Raw genomic sequence first — 14,271 nt, forward strand, 5'->3', positions numbered from 1 at the left:
GCCACCTTCAAAGATCTATGCACATGAATCCCCAAGTCCCTCTGTTCCTGCACATCCTTTAGAACTATGTCATTTAATCTATACTGTTTCACCCGATCCCTTCTCCTCACTGTTTGCCACACCTCCAAGTTTGGTACCATGAGCAAATTTTGAAATTCTACTCTGTATTCCAAGATCCTTGCCATTTATGTATCGCAAAAAAAAGCAGTGATCCTAGCATTGACCCTTGGGAAGCACCAATGTCATGTCCTCCACTAAGAAAAATAATCATTTACCACGACTCGCTGTTTTCGGTTCTGAAGTCAATTTTTCATCCAATTGGGCACTGACCCTCCTATTCCAAGAGCCTCAATTTTGTTAACCAACCTTTTATGTGGTACTTTATCAGATATGCAGGTTAGAAAATTGGCAGTAAAACAAAAAAAGACAGAATTCGGGAATCTCGATAATCTTATTGCAGTGGATTTTTCATGGCATCGTTTGCAATAAACCACACCACACAATTTTACAATGGCAGATGTGTTATACCATGTAATACACAATATATTATATTATGAGTGGACTGTTGTCTTCATAACTATTTCTTAATAGGGTGATAGGATTGCCTTGAGGTAAGTTCTTGGCTGCTGAGATCAAAATGTGTTTGTGAACTGTATCTTTAATGATTACAAACAGTAACCTGAACAGAAACCAGTTCTACCTGCTCAGTTCTCCCTGTAGGAAGTGCTTTATAAATAGGCAAGAGGACAATTGCTATTGCTGAGAGAAATTTGTTTGAAGATTGACGCCAGCTTGTAAATCCATAACTCCGCCCCATGGGGGGCGGCCACGTTATCCAGGTCAGAAGAAACGAGCAAAAATGACTGGATTTTTTTCTCCTTTTCTTTTACAGAACTTTGAGATTGCTCAGTTGTGATTTGTCACTGTATGACAATTCCAGGTGTGATGGAAGTGCCAGGTGGAAGACTGCTATTGCATATGTGTATATGGCTGTGAGCTTCCTGTGGAGTCACTCTTGGAAAATCAGATGATATGCTGTTTAGAGATGAAAGGTTAATATTTAAATAGATAACACTTTTAAGACATGCAGCCCGATGCACCGATGGTTTCCAGCATGTCTAATTTCCAAAGTAACCAGTGAAGAAGGACGAGGGTTGGGGTTGCAAGATGTTGAAGCACGGGGAGAGGCAGCTGTGGTTTTTGGAGTATTCGTAAGGGTGTTCCAGGGTCTGCTAGGAGTGGTAGGATATGCCAGCCCAGGGGAGCGGTCTGAAACATGCGAGCCCTGGAAGGGGCTATGGACTGATAAAGAAAGTATGATCATAGAGGTTTTCTCAGGGTGGGTAGACAATGTGGAAAAGTTATAGGCACTCAGCATAAGCTATGCAAAAGTTACAGTAGTGGGTAGGAGAATGAAGGTATGGGTGCTGTGGATTGAATAGGTCTGAGAGGGAGATCACAGTTGTGTCCAGGAGGAGAGGGGTAACTGGTACGCAGCTAGATGTGTTTTGCTGAGAGATTCCCAAGTGCTGAGTACAAGAAACCTATATTATTTAAATGAAGAGCTCAATTTTTAAATAGAATACACATTTCCCCACTGTCAGGGAACCTGTTAAACAAATTTTGTTCCCTCGGCTGCAACTGGCCAATCCACCTTCCTCACTCCAACCAGACCCTGAGATAACCCTAAGCATGTTCCCAAAAATGGGGGCTTGAGATCCAGTTGAAGGTGGCTGGGTGGGGTGCAGGATCAGGAAGCTAATTTAGGCATTGTACTTAAAATCCTCGACATGAATGGTAGATATCAATCCAATTTTACAATGAGTGCATGTCAGGAAGGAGAGGAGGAAATGAGATTTGTTTCACACTGATAAAGTTACATACTTGAATTCCATAGACAATATTTCTCACAAGATTCAGTGCTTATCTACTTTACAACCTGGTGGCGAAGCACATACTTTAACCACATACCTTACCCACCCTACCTAGCCAACTGATAAAAAGCAGCAGCATAGTCTTAAGGAAATTAAATGGAGAGTGGCTGGGGGAACATTGTAACAAATATAGTTACTCACCTGAAGGTGCACCAGCCATCACTGACAATGCAGCAACAGATTTCGTGCCAATATAGTGACTGGTAACAAGGAAGCGGGCTAGATCGACCACCGAATCAAATTTTCGGATTAGTACTTTCTGGGCCCACTCGCACACCAGACTGCAAGCTGCAGATCTGACCTCTTCATCAATACTCTGCAGGCGGCCTGCACAGTCTGATCCTTCAGACTATAAAGCAATATAACCAAATATTAGATTATAAGTGTTGCTATGGTAAAAATACACTTAGAGACAAATGGTAGCTAAAATTCTCAATTTGAGCAAAGAACAAACAAAGAACAAAGAACAGTACAGCACAGGAACAGGCCATTCCGCCCTCCAAGCCTGCGCCGATCTTGATGCCTGCCTAAACTAACACCTTCTGCACTTCCGGGGCCCATATCCCTCTATTCTCTTCCTATTCATGTATTTGTCAAGATGTCTCTTAAACGTCGCTGTCGTATCTGCTTCCACCACCTCCCCCGGCAGCAAGTTCCAGGCACTCACCACCCTCCGTGTAAAAAACTTGCCTCGCACATCCCCTCTAAACTTTTCCCCTCGCACCTTAAACCTATGTCCCCTAGTAACTGACTCTTCCACCCTGGGAAAAAGCTTCTGACTATCCACTCTGTCCATGCCGCTCATAACTTTGTAAACCTCTATCATGTCGCCCCGCCACCTCCGTCGTTCCAGTGAAAACAATCAGAGTTTTTCCAACCTCTCCTCATAGCTAATGCTCTCCAGACCAGGCAACATCCTGGTAAGCCTCCTCTGCACCCTCTCCAAAGCCTCCACGTCCTTCTGGTAGTGTGACGACCAGAATTGCACACAATATTCTAAGTGTGGCCTAACTAAAGTTCTGTACAGCTGCAACATAACTTGCCAATTTTTATACTCTGTGCCCCGACCGATGAAGGCAAGCATGCCGTATGCCTTCTTGACTACCTTATCCACCTGCGTTGCCACTTTCAGTGACCTGTGGACCTTTACGCCCAGATCTCTCTGCCTGTCAATACTCCTAAGGGTTCTGCCATTTACTGTATACCTCCCACCTGCATTAGACCTTCCAAAATGCATTACCTCACATTTGTCCGGATTAAACTCCATCTGCCATTTCTCCGCCCAAGTCTCCAACCCATCTATACCCTGCTGTATCCTCTGACAATCCTCATCATTATCCGCAACTCCACCAACCTTTGTGTCGTCCGCAAACTTACTAATGAGACCAGCTACATTTTCCTCCAAATCATTTATATATACTACAAACAGCAACGGTCCCAGCACTGATCCCCGCGAAACACCACTAGTCACATCCCTCCATTCAGAAAAACACCCATCCACTGCTACCCTCTGTCTTCTATGACCAAAATTAGCAATTCAACAGTTTGTTACTTTCTATCACAAAACTGCTTGAAATTGAATTCTTGTCACTGAATTGATGCAATTTGCTTAAGCAATTTAAAAAAAGATGACATTGAGAGCATTTTTCACTCAGTAATACAAATGCAATGGTGGGAGCAACATCATAAACATAATCGTCTGAAATTCCATCAAGTCAAATGTCCATTTCTGCAAAAAATAACAATATTGCCTTCAATACAACACACTTCATACTTGACCCTGGGGCCGTCATATCCCAACACCAGCTGCTTTGAAGGTAAGTTAGCACCACAGACTATGGTAGTTATTTAATAAAGGCATGCAATTTTGAAAAATGTAAAACAAAGTATTCCACATAGAACGTTTGACTTTATAAAGTCGAGAACATTTACTTAAATTTGCCAAGTCAAATGTTTCATAATTCTTCCCAAGTACATTTGCATACAAATTTCAATTTGCAACAATCTCTATTTATATAGTGCCTATAATGTAATAAAGCATCGCAAGACACTTCACAGGAGCATTATAAAACAAAGTACGACACCGAGCTACGCAAGATGATATTCAGTCAGATGACCAAAATGGTCAAAGAGGTGGGTTGTAAGGAGTGTCTTAAAAGGAGGAAGGAAAGGTGGACAGTTGTTGGGAGGGTACTCCAGAGCTTGGGGCCTAGGCAACTGAAGGCACGGCCACCAATGGTGGAGCAATTAAAATCAGTGATGTACAAGAGGCCAGAATTAGAGGAGCACAGATATCGTGGAAGGTTGTGGGGTTGGAAGAGCTTACAGAGATAAGGAGGGGCGAGGCCATGGAGAGATTTGAAAGTAAGGATGAGAATTTTAAAATCAAGATGTTGCTTGACTGGGTGCCAATGTAGATCAGGAAGCACAGGGGTGATAAGGAAATGAGACGTGGTGATAGTTAAGACACGGGCAGCAGAGCTTTAGATGATCTCAAGTTTATGGAGAGTAGAATGTGGGAGACCAAAATTGGAAGTCTACAGGTAACGAAGGCATGAATGAAGGTTTCAGTGCAGAAGAACTGAGATTGGGGCAAAGTCAGGCGACATTACAGAGGAGTAAATAGGTGGACTTAGTGATGGGAGCAACTGTGAGGTTGGAAGCTCATCTTGGGGTCAAATGTGACACCGAGGTAGTGAACAAACTGGCTTAATATCAAGACTGTTGCCAGGGAGAGGGATGGAGTCGGTAGCTAGGGACTGGAGTTTGGGGGCGGGGGGTGGTGGGAGACAGGACACTAGAAACAACTGCTTCAGTCTTCCCATATTTAATTTCAGACAAATAAGTACACAATCATTTGATTCTTCTGATTCTCTTACAAATTTAAGTAGGGGGGAAATCAGCCATTGGCCTGCAGGTAGATAACAGAATCAGGTTGGGGAAAAGGACAGTTAGGAAGAGAGAGTGTACCATCAGCTCTGGCTGCATGATAGTGGCTTAGAAATTTCTTTTGGAAGCCATGCAATGATACCAAAAGATAATTTGGGTGAGGGAGAGGAGAAAGAGATCTGTAAAAATTACTCAGAAGCTTATCAGCATTTTTAAAAAAAAATTTGATATACAAAACCACACATTTATAGCACTCTAACTCGGTCAAGCAATCCTGTTTGAGAAACAGCCTTGATCATACTGCAGAGCAGCTTCACCAACAGGATGGAAAAGAAATGCTGGCAACAGGAAACAAAATGGTCACTACTAGCCTCTAAGTAAACTGCATACAGTTTGAGCCTATATGCCAAGGCCAACACTCCAAGTAATGTGCAGCCCATCCTGTAAGCAAGGGGTCGGTCATCAAAGGTTTCTCTTTCGTGACGTGACCACTTTTTAAAAAAATCAAAGTTGGGATGTGAGCATTGCTGGAAAGGTCAACATTTGTTGTTCATCCCTAATTCCCCTACAGAAAGCGTTGATGAGCTGCCTTCTTGAACCACTGCAGTCCATGTGGTGTAGGTGCACCCACAGTGTTGTTAGGGAGAGAGTTCTAGGATTTTGATCCAGTGACAGTGAAGGAACGGCATTGTAGTTCCAGGTCAGGATGGTGCATGACTTGGAAGGGAAATTGCAGGTGGTGGTGTCCTCATGCGTCTGCTGCCCTTGTTCTGCTCGCTGGTGGAGGTCGCAGGTTTGGAGGGTGCTGTCGAAGGAGTTGCTGCAGTGCAACCTGTAGATGTTACACACTGCTGCCACTGTGTGCTGGTGGTGGAGAAAGTGAATATTTAAGATGGTGGATGGCATGCCGATCAAGTGGGACGCTTTCTCTTGGATGGTTTCGAGCCTCTTGAGTTATGTTGAGCTGCACCCATCGAGGCAAGTGGGGAGTATCCATCACACTCCTGACCTGTGCCTTAGAGATGGTGGACAAACTTTGCTAAGTCAGGAGGCAAATTACTCACTGCCGAATTCACAGCCTCTGACCTTCTCTTGCAGTCACAGTATTTATAGGGCTGGTTCAGTTAAGTTTCTGGTCAATGGTAACCCTGAGGATGTTGATGGATCTTGATGCTTGGCTCACCTCAATGCCCTGAGTTCAGTGTCTGTCATGCATCATTACGCAAATAGTTTTATTTACACTGATCTCTTGAATAGACCTGCTTTCTGTACCATGAAATTGGTCAAAAACATTAGCCCCAGATTTCACAAGTGACATCAAGCCTTAATTCCAGTCCTTCTAGGATATGAACATCTAAGCTTCAAAGTCCTGAAACAATTCTAGTCGTATTGCAACTCTTATCAAACTGGTTTCAATGAAAGATAGTTCCTGCACTAGCTGTGGCTGAGATTTTTAACTCAAGGGAAGCCCAAGCTCAAAGCATGCTGACCAGCAGAATGAGCCAAAAGACCTCCCTCTATGCTATATTGTTCTATGACGGTTATTGTGGTTTTGAGAAGGACAAAACACACTTTCTAAACTGGAAGCATGAGAAATAAATCAATGGACTTCTGGGTTGAGCCATACTTTCTGTACAACCTTGAATCCCAGCATGCAAGTACTCGGCCTTGCAGTTTATGACGTTCCTCTGACTGCATTCCTGCCCCACTGAGATAATTATGGTAATGCTGATTTGAACTGTTACTTCAAAATGAAGACATCCAGGATCCTTAAGTCCTCCAGGACTTGATTTCTCCACATTCATCCTTGCTGGTCTCCCGTTCTCCACCCAGCCAAATCAGAACACTACCATCTTTGGGCCGTTACAGCAACCCCAAACTATATTCTATTTGCCTTTGTTAGACGTTCTGGAATTCAGATGGCTAGATAGACAATCAAGGAAGGCTTCGTGGAAACCAAACTATCTGTTTTGCTGAGGTTGGAGCAGATTACATACTTCCAGGAAGTGTGTTATGGAAAGGACGGCATTACCCCTGAAATAATCAAGAGTGCCAAGCCTGCTATACTCTCAGCACTACATGAACTGCTTTGCCTGTGCTAGGATGAGGCAGCAGTAGCACAGGATATGCGCAATGCCAATATCATCACCCTCTATAAGAACAAGGGTGACTGCGGTGACTGCAACAACTACCGTGGAATCTCCCTGCTCAGCCAAGTGGGGCAAGTCTTCGCTCGAGTAGTTTTAAGTCGACTGCAGAATGTCTACCCTGTCTACCCTGAGGCACAGTGCGGCTTTCGAGCAGAGAGATCCACTGTTGACATGCTGTTCTCCCTTCGCCAGCTACAGGAGAAATGCCACAAACAACAGATGCCCCTCTACTTTGCTTTCATAGATCTCACCAAAGCCTTTGACCTAATCAGCAGACGTGGTCTCTTCAAACTACTAGCAAAGATCGGATGTTCACCAAAACTACTAAGTATCATCACCTCATTCCATGACAATATGAAAGGCACAATTCAGCATAGCGGTGCCTCATCAGACCCCTTTCCTATCCTGAGTGGCGTGAAATAGGGCTGTGTTCTTGCACCTACACGGTTTGGGATCTTCTTCTCACTGCTGCTCTCACATGCAAACAAGTCTTCAGAAGAAGGAATTTTCCTCCACACAAGATCAGATGGCAGGTTGTTCAACCTTGCCCGTCTTAGAGCGAAGACCAAAGTATGGAAAGTCCTCATCAGGGAACTCCTCTTTGCTGACGATGCTGCAATAACATCTCACACTGAAGAGTGTCTGCAGAGTCTCATCGACAGGATTGTGGCTGCCTGCAACGAATTTGGCCGAACCATCAGCCTCAAGAAAACGAACATCATGGGACAGGACATCAGAAATGCTCCATCCATCAATATTGGCGACCACGCTCTGGAAGTGGTTCAAGAGTTCATCTACCTAGGCTCAACCATCACCAGTAACCTGTCTCTCAATGCAGAAATCAACAAGCGAATGGGAAAGGCATCCACTGCTATGTCCAGACTGGCCAAGAGGGTGTGGGCAAATGGCGCACTGACACGGAACACAAATGTCCGAGTGTTTCAAGCCTGTGTCCTCAGTACCTTGCTCTACGGCAGCGAGGTTTGGACAACGTATGTCAGCCAAGAGCGATGTCTCAACTCATTCCATCTTTGCTGCCTCTGGAGAATCCGTGGCATCAGGTGGCAGGACCGTATCTCCAACACAGAAGTCCTTGAGGTGGCCAACATCCCCAGCATATACACCCTATTGAGCCAGCGGTGTTTGAGGTGGCTTGGCCAGGTGAGCCACATGGAAGATGGCAGGATCCCCAAGGACGCATTGTACAGCGAGCTCGTCACTGGTATCAGACCCACCAGCCGTCCATGTCTCCGCTTTAAAGTCTGCAAACGCAACATGAAGTCCTGTGACATTGACCACAAGTTGTGGGAGTCAGTTGCCAGTGATCGCCAGAGCTGGCGGGCAGCCATAAAGGCGGGGCTAAAGTGTGGCAAGTCGAAGAGACTTAGCAGTTGGCAGGAAAAGAGACAGAAGTGTAAGGAGAGAGCCAACTGTGTAACAGCCCCGACAACCAATTTTATCTACAGCACCTGTGGAAGAGTCTGTCACTCTAGAATTGGCCTTTATAGCCACTCCAGGCACTGCTCCACAAACCACTGACCACCTCTAGGCGCTTACCCATTGTCTCTCGAGACAAGGAGGCAAAAGAAGTTATGTCAGTAGACAATAAAATTATTAACATTCTTGGAAGGACCCATAGGTTTGATGCAGATCTTGAAATCTAGGCAGGGCTGACTGAAATAGAAGAGTACTTGAGCTGAAACGGAAATGTGACCAAAGATATGCCCAAGTGAATGCAATGTAACTCTGCTAAGATTGAAGCATCCATTACAGATGGCATTTTGCTGAAAAATAACACTTAATGGAAAACTTATATAGACCTTATATGTGAATAATCATGGATTGTTCCAAGATTTGAGAACAATCTGCATTTCTACAGCATTAATGGAGGTTGGCTAGGGCCTTGGCAGAATTCTCAATGTGTTGGAGTTTACATAAAGTAGAAATGAAGAGGTTGGTGAGAACAGATTTGGAGAAATCCAGGCACGGATGAGGATTTTCACAGAGGTAAAGAAGATAGGGGCGTAGATAGACTATGTTAGAAAAGCAGAAGTTGGTAGTTGTCACAGGCAACATTCATGGCTGTTGGCAATAATGGAAGAAGTCATAAGAGGGAGTTGGGGTGGGGGGGGGGGGGGGGGGGGGTGGCAGAAGAGTCCACTTAACCAATATCATGTAGCAGCCAAATTATTCCCCTGTTGGAGGAGGGAGGAGTTATTTGCAGATTGGAGGTAAAATAAATGGAGAATATCTATTGTAACTTTCATACAGTACTGGAGAAGTTTCAGTTCTGCAATGTGAAAACTTCTCCATTCTTTCCTATTACACTTAGCAATATTATACAGTATAGTTTATCTTCACATTTTAAATGGTCATGATTACAGAAGATTATTACCCCTTCTCCAGTTTTGTGAAAATCCAGACTTGGTAGTGATGGCATATGAACAAAAGCCTTTTTCCTCAGGCCACTATAGCAATATGTTTCAAGGTGTTAAGGTCAAAGAATGTAATGAGCTTTATTTTAAATAAAATAAGTATGGCGACAATAGAACTCAGACAAAAAAAAAACAGGATTACCAAAATGTTAGTGAGCTTAATCAAGTGAAATTTCAAGTGAAACGCATATGAAAAAAGTTAAATGTAAAATGAGATAATGTTGATAAATAAAAGAATGAAAATGTACAAATTGCTTATGTAACCTTTGCAAACTGTATAAATTCTTTTTCACACCTGCACAAGGTGGTATCTGGGAATGTAATGCAAGGCTATACTATAAATCAACATTTTCCAATCTCAAACCACGAGAAAAAAACATTTTACAATATATCAAAGCCATCAGAATCTCAACAATGTTAAATATGGTGTATTTTTTCGCCTGTATGATATCCCAGTTACATTTCAGTGGCTCTAGGCTGCACTCGAAGGCACATCAATGACCTTCTTCCAGCCCACTATGAAATCAGAATCTACTGTGGGTACATGGTGTCAGGATGATGCATGTACAAGATCAAGTATTAAAAGTTTGATTATACATTGGCACTTATCTGATGCCCGAACCCCAATATCAGAAAAGCAGTATTCCAATTTTCATTAACTGTCTCTCATGTCTTTGAATGAGACTGCCAACTCATTTGCGGTTTTGTGCTATGGGTTGACAACCATTAAGAACTGAGCTGATATTTTGCAAATTAATTTCACATAGAACCTAAAGACAGGAGACTTATCACGTCTCAGTATGGACTGGATTTGAACCAGTTTCAAGGGTTCAGGAATGATGTGGTAACTGTACCAATCCCTTGACATGGCAGCACATGCATGAAGTGGCTGGGCCTCACTTAACAAGTGGCAGAAACTTGATAATTGCAGTGTGGAATTGAAAGAACACAGTGATATTGTTAAACTGCAATTTGACTCCTAACCCTACAATATGTGTTTTTATTTTGAGAGCATTTAATCGCTTTATTCTCCTCTCGCCCACCTTCTCACGTGCTGGTCACAACAGGCTTCCACTGTTCCAAGATCTGTTGCAAGATCTCAAACTATTTCATTTGCAAGGTGTGTGCCAGAATCCAAGTGATAATGCATCATCTAATTTTTCCATATCCCTGTGAGAACGGCAACTAAATTTGAACAATATGTATACCTTCACTGCTCCAGGGTTGTATATTGTTTACCTGCTATATGAGGGACTCCTTCTGCAGTAAACAGCTCAGGTCAATTCCAAAGTCCAAGTTAGGGGTCACCCCCCCAATTAAAAATTTAGTACAATAAGATTTTAGATCACTATGGTAGGCTGGAGCAGCAAAAGTGTCAAGTAAAATCGGCTTACACTTGATGGACAATTGGTACAATAGAATGAAAACATTTTAATTCACAGAACTTGCCACTGTCCAACATACTTTTAAGTTGAGTAGTCTGGGTTTAACAAAATTGTGAAAGTAGAAAGGGCCACTGTATTAAAATGTTCCAATATCAAAAAAGTTAACTGCAGAAGGTTTTGCTATCACAGGAGCAGCTGTGAAAGCTGTTATGATATATTCAAAAAGGATATTTCTTTGTAAAAATGTGTGTGGACATGGGACAGTCTGGGAAGAATGATATTACTAAAGTTAAAATGACCAAGACATTAGCCCAATAATTTCAGAGCAATTAGAAAGGATATTTTGATTTGCCTCTTGTACCTAGACGTCGGGCTTTCATGTTGGGAAAGACATTCTTCATAATCTTCCCAAAGTCAGCTGCACTTAAAGAGTTATAACCAAGATTGTCACAATAACCTCTGGAAAACAAAATGTGAAATTTATTTGGTCACACCACAATTTTAGAACAGTGATCTACATCCTGCAAGACAAACATCAACTCAGTGAAAGACGCCGGAGGACCATCAACTCTGTGAAAGACGTATTTGGGTCTGCCCAAAACTTCCCAGTCTTCCAGTACAAGGAGCTGTTTATGACCGAGTGTTGCAGACTGGCAAATTCCAAGGCCTAGGACTACATGCTGAGGGATGCACTAAAGCTTGGGGCAGCTGCCATAAAGGCTCAATAGGAAAAGGCCCCTGTGTAAGGCACTCCCACTCCCAGAGGGATTGGAACCCATGTAAAACCCCTCAGACTGTACACACCAGAGAATGTTTGACATGGAATGTAAATGTACATTGTAAATATAACCTGCAATGGCAAGTGTAGTGAGGCACCTCATGTACTGTATAGAACTTAATGTAATGTCAAATTTGAATTGTGTAATTTTTTAAAAACAAATTTTTAGTATATTTTTGGGGAAAAATCTACATCCTTCCGCATTTCAAAATATAACCCCCCCCACCCCCCAATCTGCCCCATAGTCATGAGCCACCAAGAGGTGATTGACAAGTTTTTCCAATGTTTCTTTCCGGGAGAAGCTCTTCGTCTTTCTTGATGGTGCAGCCAAGATGACAACTCATCTTGTGATAAACTATGCACAGAAATTCACATCTATCTATGATACATAACATTATATATAACATTAGTACACTGAAGCAAACCACCAGACAGTCCTTTAATCCACAGTCTGACAGACTAATAAAAATTATCTTCGTGCATCGAAGGGACAAAGCAATTGCTTTAATAGGTTGTAAAAGGTGCATTAAGTAATTTTGGATACAATTCACTGTTGGTAATGCAAAACTAATGTGCAACGAACTGGCTTCCAGAATTCAACAGCTGGCTTCAGCTTTAATTGTGATAACATAGATTTGACAAGTGAAATTTTGCTTTTTTTGTTTTTAGTTTGCTGGCATGTCACAGTCAAGAAAGTTGAAGCTCTTTCATTCATTTCTATCGTAGTGTATCAGACAGAACACAAAAATAAGAGCAGTCGATAAAGCTAGCTTAAAAAAGCAAGCTCCGAGCAGAACCTCACCATCACTCAATTAAAGAGAGGAGGTCTGTATAAAGAAAAATCTTGCATTTAGATGCACGGATGCTCTTTAATAACAAAAGACAAATGCAGAAATGCTGAATTAATAAATGTCCATTAGTTGCAAGTTTTCAGAGTTTTGGCCTATTGAATTTAAGTATAACACCCACCCATCTGGCCCACTAAATCAGTCTCTGTTTGATTATTGTAAGTAAATTTAAGTTTCATCATTCTATTTCTGAAATGCATTACTTGTATTTTTTTCAGATTTTATACTGTACCTCTAAACACAGAAATAATGTTAAAACAGACTATTTGATATCTGTGGCTTTTAGGTTTCGGAGAAAACTATTCATTTTGATTGATGTCGCTTCACCAATAAATAAAAATGGTTTTTAATTTACATTTGATTCTGACCGATTCCTGTTCATGTGGGGGGAAAAGAGGGAAGCTAATGAATGCTGAAAAACTATGCAGAATATTCATTAAGTCTATCCAGATTCGTATTGGAAAGTCAAAATGCCTAATTTCCTCCCATGATACGAGTGAGTGACTTGCCAGCCAATTTTCCTTTCCTAGATGTAACGACGTAAAGATCTACTCACACAAATCCACATTAACTCATTTTTGTGAACTAGCAACTTAAAGCACTAATGCTGTGCAAATGTAACAGTTCAAAGTACTGATCAAGGCTTTTAATTCACAAATTTAGAGAAGGAATATTTCACTTGATATACACGAAACTACATCCAATCAGATGTAAATAAAACTCATGGCCTTAAGTATCCTATATATAACTGACAACACAGAGAACCAAAGTATAAAGTAAAGCATGTTTAATTGGTGCCCATTTTCCACTATCCCTCCAAAACAGAATGGACTATTTCATCAAATAAGCTACAATTGGAGGTTCCACAACACTAATCATGACTTGTGATGAATCGCAGACCAAACAATGAACAGTGTTTGCATGTTGGTATCAGGCCAGCATCCAAGTCAAACAATATTCCAAGAAAGAATCTTTCAATACATGGCGCAACTTTCCTGAATGAAAGGCAGTGCACAATGTTTTTTAAAAATTCATTCATGGGATGTGGGCGTCGCTGGCCAGGCCAGCATTTATTGCCCATCCCTAATTGCCCTTGAGAAGGTGGTGGTGAGCTGCCTTCCTGAACCGCTGCAGTCCATGTGAGGCAGGTACACCCACAGTGCTGTTAGGAAGGGAGTTCCAGGATTTTGACCAAGTGACAGTGAAGGAACGACGATATAGTTCCAAGTCAGGATGGTGTGTGACTTGGAGGGGAACTTGCAAGTGGTGGTGTTCCCATGCATTTGCTGCCCTTGTCCTTCTAGTTGGTAGAGGTCGCGGGTTTGGAAGGTGCTGTCTAAGGAGCCTTGGTGCATTGCTGCAGTGCATCTTGTAGATGGCACACACTGCTGCCACTGTGCGTTGGTCGTGGAGGGAGTGAATGTTTGTGAATGGGGTGCCAATCAAGCGGGCTGCTTTGTCCTGGTTGGTGTCGAGCTTCTTGAGTGTTGTTGGAGCTGCACCCATCCAGGCAAGTGGAGAGCATTCCATCACACTCCTGACTTGTGCCTTGTAGATGGTGGACAGGCTTTGGGGAGTCAGGAGGTGAGTTACTCGCCGCAGGATTCCTAGCCTCTGACCTGCTCTTGCAGCCACAGTATTTATATGGCTACTCCAGTTCAGTTTCTGGTCAATGGTCGCCCCTAGGATGTTGATAGTGGGGGATTCAGCAATGGTAATGCCACTGAATGTCAAGGGGAGATAGTTAGATTCTCTCTTGCTGGAGATGGTTATTGCCTGGCACTTGTGTGGCGCGAATGTTACTTGCCACTTACCAGCCCAAGCCTGGATATTGTCCAAGTCTTGCTGTATT

General features: G+C 42.6%; 1 protein-coding gene across 1 annotated transcript in view; it reads right to left on the reverse strand.

Moving 5' to 3' along the window:
- LOC137352431 (DNA-binding protein RFX7) overlaps window positions 1-14,271 on the reverse strand; it is a 97,352-nt gene that overhangs the window by 22,024 nt on the left and 61,057 nt on the right. Inside the window, exons 5-7 of the mRNA XM_068017844.1 lie at window positions 11,132-11,252; window positions 9,369-9,449; window positions 2,076-2,283 (exon numbers count right to left, since the gene is read on the reverse strand). Of these exons, the coding sequence (XP_067873945.1) occupies window positions 2,076-2,283; window positions 9,369-9,449; window positions 11,132-11,252 (410 nt within the window). The remainder of the gene's footprint in view (window positions 1-2,075; window positions 2,284-9,368; window positions 9,450-11,131; window positions 11,253-14,271) is intronic.

The sequence above is a fragment of the Heterodontus francisci genome, chromosome 38 (genome assembly GCF_036365525.1).
Source record: "Heterodontus francisci isolate sHetFra1 chromosome 38, sHetFra1.hap1, whole genome shotgun sequence".
Taxonomy (NCBI): domain Eukaryota; kingdom Metazoa; phylum Chordata; class Chondrichthyes; order Heterodontiformes; family Heterodontidae; genus Heterodontus; species Heterodontus francisci.